Source organism: Salmo salar, chromosome ssa07 (genome assembly GCF_905237065.1).
Source record: "Salmo salar chromosome ssa07, Ssal_v3.1, whole genome shotgun sequence".
Classification (NCBI taxonomy): domain Eukaryota; kingdom Metazoa; phylum Chordata; class Actinopteri; order Salmoniformes; family Salmonidae; genus Salmo; species Salmo salar.
In genome coordinates, this window is record NC_059448.1 from 7,941,870 (window position 1) to 7,948,576 (window position 6,707).

General features: G+C 43.4%; 1 protein-coding gene across 2 annotated transcripts in view; it reads right to left on the reverse strand.

The window, feature by feature from the left end:
* The window catches only part of pcolceb (procollagen C-endopeptidase enhancer b), a 23,983-nt gene extending 17,276 nt beyond the window's left edge, over window positions 1-6,707 (reverse strand). For both annotated transcript variants that reach the window (XM_045721478.1, XM_045721477.1), the window contains exon 1: window positions 6,421-6,707. In XM_045721478.1, the coding sequence (XP_045577434.1) occupies window positions 6,421-6,695 (275 nt within the window). In that variant the 5' untranslated portion in view covers window positions 6,696-6,707. The remainder of the gene's footprint in view (window positions 1-6,420) is intronic.

Genomic DNA, 6,707 nt, shown 5'->3' on the forward strand with positions numbered 1-6,707 from the left:
AACAAAATGCTAACTTGCAGGTTACTTCTCTACAAATCAAAAACAATAAGAAATAATACAAGATCAGAATACCAACATAAAGTAAATGGCTCAGTAGAATAAACATTTTATTATACAGTATAATACAGGAAGGTACTATTTATTGTGTAATATTTAAATGTGTATAGGGGAAGGAGGATGGGGACAGTGTATAAACTGAGCAGTATAATACAGGAAGGTACTATTTATTGTGTAATATGTAAATGTGTATAGGGGAAGGAGGATGGGGGACAGTGTATAAACTGAGCAGTATAATACAGGAAGGTACTATTTATTGTGTAATATTTAAATGTGTATAGGGGAAGGAGGATGGGGGACAGTGTATAAACTGAGCAGTATAATACAGGAAGGTACTATTTATTGTGTAATATTTAAATGTGTATAGGGGAAGGAGGATGGGGACAGTGTATAAACTGAGCAGTATAATACAGGAAGGTACTATTTATTGTGTAATATTTAAATGTGTATAGGGGAAGGAGGATGGGGACAGTGTATAAACTGAGCAGTATAATACAGGAAGGTACTATTTATTGTGTAATATTTAAATGTGTATAGGGGAAGGAGGATGGGGACAGTGTATAAACTGAGCAGTATAATACAGGAAGGTACTATTTATTGTGTAATATTTAAATGTGTATAGGGGAAGGAGGATGGGGACAGTGTATAAACTGAGCAGTATAATACAGGAAGGTACTATTTATTGTGTAATATTTAAATGTGTATAGGGGATGGAGGATGGGGACAGTGTATAAACTGAGCAGTATAATACAGGAAGGTACTATTTATTGTGTAATATTTAAATGTGTATAGGGGAAGGAGGATGGGGACAGTGTATAAACTGAGCAGTATAATACAGGAAGGTACTATTTATTGTGTAATATTTAAATGTGTATAAGGGAAGGAGGATGGGGACAGTGTATAAACTGAGCAGTATAATACAGGAAGGTACTATTTATTGTGTAATATTTAAATGTGTATAGGGGAAGGAGGATGGGGGACAATGTATAAACTGAGCAGTATAATACAGGAAGGTACTATTTATTGTGTAATATTTAAATGTGTATAGGGGAAGGAGGATGGGGGACAGTGTATAAACTGAGCAGTATAATACAGGAAGGTACTGTTTATTGTGTAATATTTAAATGTGTATAGGGGAAGGAGGATGGGGACAGTGTATAAACTGAGCAGTAGAATACAGGAAGGTACTATTTATTGTGTAATATTTAAATGTGTATAGGGGAAGGAGGATGGGGACAGTGTATAAACTGAGCAGTATAATAAGTCTGGTAGAAGCAGTGTGTGTGTGTGTGTGTGTGTGTGTGTGTGTGTGTGTGTGTGTGTGTGTGTGTGTGTGTGTGTGTGTGTGTGTGTGTGTGTGTGTGTGTGTGTGTGTGTGTGTGTGTGTGTGTGTGTGTGTGTGTGTGTGTCTGTGTTGGTGCATGTGTGCTAAGGTGCAGAGAGTCAGTGCAGGTGGTCAGTCCAGTTCAAGTGTTCAGCAGTTTGATGGGTTTGTAGATAGAAACTGTCTCTGAGCCTGTTGGTATCAGACCTCTTGCTCTGATTCCATCTACCCGACGGTAAGGAAGAGAACAGCTCGTGGCAGGAAGTGCTGTTGCGCCCTCTTGACAACAGTGGGTGATGTTGTTGGTCCATGTCAAGTCATAGGTGATGTGGACTCAGAGGAACTTAAAACCCCCCTCCCTATATACTGACTTGTCGTTGTCTGTTATCAGGCCTAACAACCGTGCTGTCATCAGCAAACTAGATGATAGGGTTGGTGTCGTGGGTAAATAGGGAGTACAGCAGACGGCTGAGGAAACACCCCTGGGGGGGGGGGGCTCCTGTGTTTGTGTTGAGAGTCAGTGTGGAGGAGGTGTTGTTGCCAATCCTCACAGCCTATGGTCTGCCCGTCTGGAAGTCCAGGAAGTCCAGTTGCAGAGGGAGGTGTCCAGATCCAGAGCTCTGAGCTTGGTGTCGAGCTTGGAGGGAACAATAGTGTTGAATGCTGAACTCTATTCAATGAACAGGATTCTCACATAGGTGTTCCTCTTGTCCAGATGTGTTAAGGCTGTGTGAATAGCGATGGAAATGGCATCTTCGGTGGATCTGTTGGAGCGGGTCCAGTGTGTCTGGCATGCTGGACTTGATGTGGGTCTTGTCCAGCCTCTCAAAGCGCTTCATAATGACCGGGGTGAACACGACGGGGAAATAGTCACCTTGTTTTTCTTGAGCACTGGGATGATTAGTGATCTCCTTAAAGCAGGTGGGGACTACAACCTGGGACAGGTTGAAGATGTCCGAGAAGATGCCCGCCAGCTGGTCAACACATACTCTCGTGTTAAAGCGGTGCCACATCAGAAAATTGTCACCACACACAATGCACCTTTTACTTTGGCTTGGGGCCACAGGGGCCACAGGCAAACAGTGGCACTTTGAAAAACTGAAACCAGTCGGCACTACACATAGCCTGTTATATAACATGCTTTAGCAAACAGACACGCATACATTCGCACGCACGCACGCACGCACACGCACACGCACACACACACACACACACAGGTATATTTTACAGCAGGCCCTCAGGCTTATTCGACATTAATATTTCATATTTAATTCAAACAACTTGAATGGTTCTGATCTGTTGTAGAAGGCATCAGTGTGTTCCAACATACTGTACTGTATACACAAAATAATATCCCAGTCAACACTTTTTTTTATCACAACCCCCATAGCTCAGTTCATAGTTCAGAGATGTCGTGTTGTAGAAAGTTTCCCTCCCTGACCCGCTCCCTTCTCCAACCATGTTCCACTTGCAGACACAGGCCCGGACAGGGTTGCTTTGTGTTCAAAGTAGTGCCGGAAAAGCCACACTGCGTGGTCCAATGTCCTAAATATCTCAAGTGGTCTGGTCCCTCCCTTCTAACGTGCCAAGCTAAATAAAACAGTCCACAAATATCTGCTTGTCAAACCTGCGCTAACTTTCCACTGCTCTGTATCTCGTGTGGTGGTTTAGTGAAGTGGGTAGCGAGAAGCGACCGTCACAAATTCTGAGTAGAGTCAACGTTCTGATGATAAAGATCCAAAATCCCATAGTTCCATCTGGACCATTGAGGCTGAAAGGGATCTGATCAAAAGTGGTGCACTAGGAAACAGGGTGCCACAGACACACAGCAGGACTAGCTAGTCTCTATACTAACCACATCATGTCCTCCTGTGGGTCCTGCCTAACCGCCTACATGCTATTTCTAACTACACTAGGGAAAGAATTGAGTTTTACGGGAAAACAACCGTGCAGAGAGAGTGCAGAGAGACAGGAACAGATGAAAACAGTGCAGAAAGACAGGAACAGATGAAAACAGTGCAGAGAGACAGGAACAGATGAAAACAGTGCAGAAAGACAGGAACAGATGAAAAGAGTGAAGAAAAACAGGAACAGATGAAAACAGTGCAGAGAGACAGGAACAGATGAAAACAGTGCAGAGAGACAGGAACAGATGAAAACAGTACAGAAAGACAGGAACAGATGAAAACAGTGCAGAAAGACAGGAACAGATGAAAAGAGTGCAGAAAAACAGGAACAGATGAAAAAAGTGCAGAAAAACAGGAACAGATGAAAACAGTGCAGAGAGACAGGAACAGATGAAAACAGTGCAGAGAGACAGGAACAGATGAAAACTGTGCAGAGAGACAGGAACAGATGAAAAAAGTGCAGAAAGACAGGAACAGATGAAAACAGTGCAGAGAGAGTGCAGAAAGACAGGAATAGATGAAAACAGTAGAGAAAGACTGGAACAGATGAAAACTGTGCAGAAAGACAGGAACAGATGAACACAGTGCAGAGAGACAGGAACAGATGAAAACAGTGAAGAGAGACAGGAACAGATGAAAACAGTGCAGAAAGACAGGAACAGATGAAAAGAGTGCAGAAAAACAGGAACAGATGAAAACAGTGCAGAGAGACAGGAACAGATGAAAACAGTGCAGAGAGACAGGAACAGATGAAAACAGTACAGAAAGACAGGAACAGATGAAAACAGTGCAGAAAGACAGGAACAGATGAAAAGAGTGCAGAAAAACAGGAACAGATGAAAAGAGTGCAGAAAAACAGGAACAGATGAAAACAGTGCAGAGAGACAGGAACAGATGAAAACAGTGTAGAGAGACAGGAACAGATGAAAACTGTGCAGAGAGACAGGAACAGATGAAAACAGTGCAGAGAGACAGGAACAGATGAAAACAGTGCAGAAAGACAGGAACAGATGAAAACAGTGCAGAGAGAGTGCAGAGAGACAGGAACAGATGAAAACAGTGCAGAAAGACAGGAACAGATGAAAACAGTGCAGAGAGACAGGAACAGATTAAAACAGTGCAGAGAGACAGGAACAGATGAAAACAGTGCAGAAAGACAGGAACAGATGAAAAGAGTGCAGAAAAACAGGAACAGATGAAAACAGTGCAGAGAGACAGGAACAGATGAAAACAGTGCAGAGAGACAGGAACAGATGAAAACAGTACAGAAAGACAGGAACAGATGAAAACAGTGCAGAAAGACAGGAACAGATGAAAAGAGTGCAGAAAAACAGGAACAGATGAAAACAGTGCAGAGAGACAGGAACAGATGAAAACAGTGCAGAGAGACAGGAACAGATGAAAACAGTGCAGAGAGACAGGAACAGATGAAAACAGTACAGAAAGACAGGAACAGATGAAAAGAGTGCAGAAAAACAGGAACAGATGAAAACAGTGCAGAGAGACAGGAACAGATGAAAACAGTGCAGAGAGACAGGAACAGATGAAAACAGTGCAGAAAAACAGGAACAGATGAAAAGAGTGCAGAAAAACAGGAACAGATGAAAACAGTGCAGAGAGACAGGAACAGATGAAAACAGTGGAGAGAGACAGGAACAGATGAAAACTGTGCAGAGAGACAGGAACAGATGAAAACAGTGCAGAGAGACAGGAACAGATGAAAACAGTACAGAAAGACAGGAACAGATGAAAAGAGTGCAGAAAAACAGGAACAGATGAAAAGAGTGCAGAAAAACAGGAACAGATGAAAACAGTGCAGAGAGACAGGAACAGATGAAAACAGTGCAGTGAGACAGGAACAGATGAAAACTGTGCACAGAGAGTGCAGAGAGACAGGACCAGATGAAAACTGTGCAGAGAGACAGGAACAGATGAAAACAGTGCAGAGAGAGTGCAGAGAGACAGGAACAGATGAAAACAGTGCAGAAAGACTGGAACAGATGAAAACAGTGCAGAGAGACAGGAACAGATGAAAACAGTGCAGAAAGACAGGGACAGATGAAAACAGTGCAGAGAGACAGGAACAGATGAAAACAGTGCAGAAAGACAGGAACAGATGAAAACAGTGCAGAGAGACAGGAACAGATGAAAACTGTGCAGAAAGACTGGAACAGATGGAAACAGTGCAGAGAGACAGGAACAGATGAAAACAGTGCAGAAAGACAGGAACAGATGAAAACAGTGCAGAGAGAGTGCAGAAAGACAGGAATAGATGAAAACAGTGGAGAAAGACTGGAACAGATGAAAACTGTGCAGAAAGACAGGAACAGATGAACACAGTGCAGAGAGACAGGAACAGATGAAAACAGTGCAGAGAGACAGGAACAGATGAAAACAGTGCAGAGAGACAGGAACAGATGAAAACAGTGCAGATAGACAGGAACAGATGAAAACAGTGCAGAGAGACAGGAACAGATGAAAACAGTGCAGAGATACAGGAACAGATGAAAACAGTGCAGAGAGACAGGAACAGATGAAAACAGTGCAGAAAGACAGGAACAGATGAAAACAGTGCAGAGAGACAGGAACAGATGAAAACAGTGCAGAGAGACAGGAACAGATGAAAACAGTGCAGAGAGACAGGAACAGATGAAAACAGTGCAGAGAGACAGGAACAGATGAAAACAGTGCAGAGAGACAGGAACAGATGAAAACAGTGCAGAGATACAGGAACAGATGAAAACAGTGCAGAGAGACAGGAACAGATGAAAACAGTGCAGAGAGACAGGAACAGATGAAAACAGTGCAGATAGACAGGAACAGATGAAAACAGTGCAGAGAGACAGGAACAGATGAAAACAGTGCAGAGATACAGGAACAGATGAAAACAGTGCAGAGAGACAGGAACAGATGAAAAAAGCAAATACTTACAGACAAACAGGCAAGCCAACTGGCTGACTGTGTTCAAATCTACACATGTGTTAATATGCACACACATGACACGTTGGCACAAACACACACATGCACACTGGGTACACACTGACCAAAGACACGTTGACACTAACGCACACACATTCTTTAAACACACAAATGCACCCTCAAGTGAACGCACACACCTTTTCTCTGACTCACCTGGTAAAGTTGGTGGTCTGGCTTTGAGCCTGGGTCCATCCCAGTGTCATCGACAGGAGGACAGACACACTCCACACACACACCCTGCCCTGCATCCTGCTCTGATGTCCACCCAGACCAAGAGAGGGAACAGACCAGAGAGAGAGGGCGAGTAGAGGAAGAAAGAAAGGAGGGAGAGAGGGAGGGAGAAGCAGAGTAGAGGAGTGGAGAAAGAGAGGATGATTGAGAGAGAGGAGGATGTAGAAAGGGGAGAGAGAGAGGGATACAGGAGGCATGGGTACAAGGAG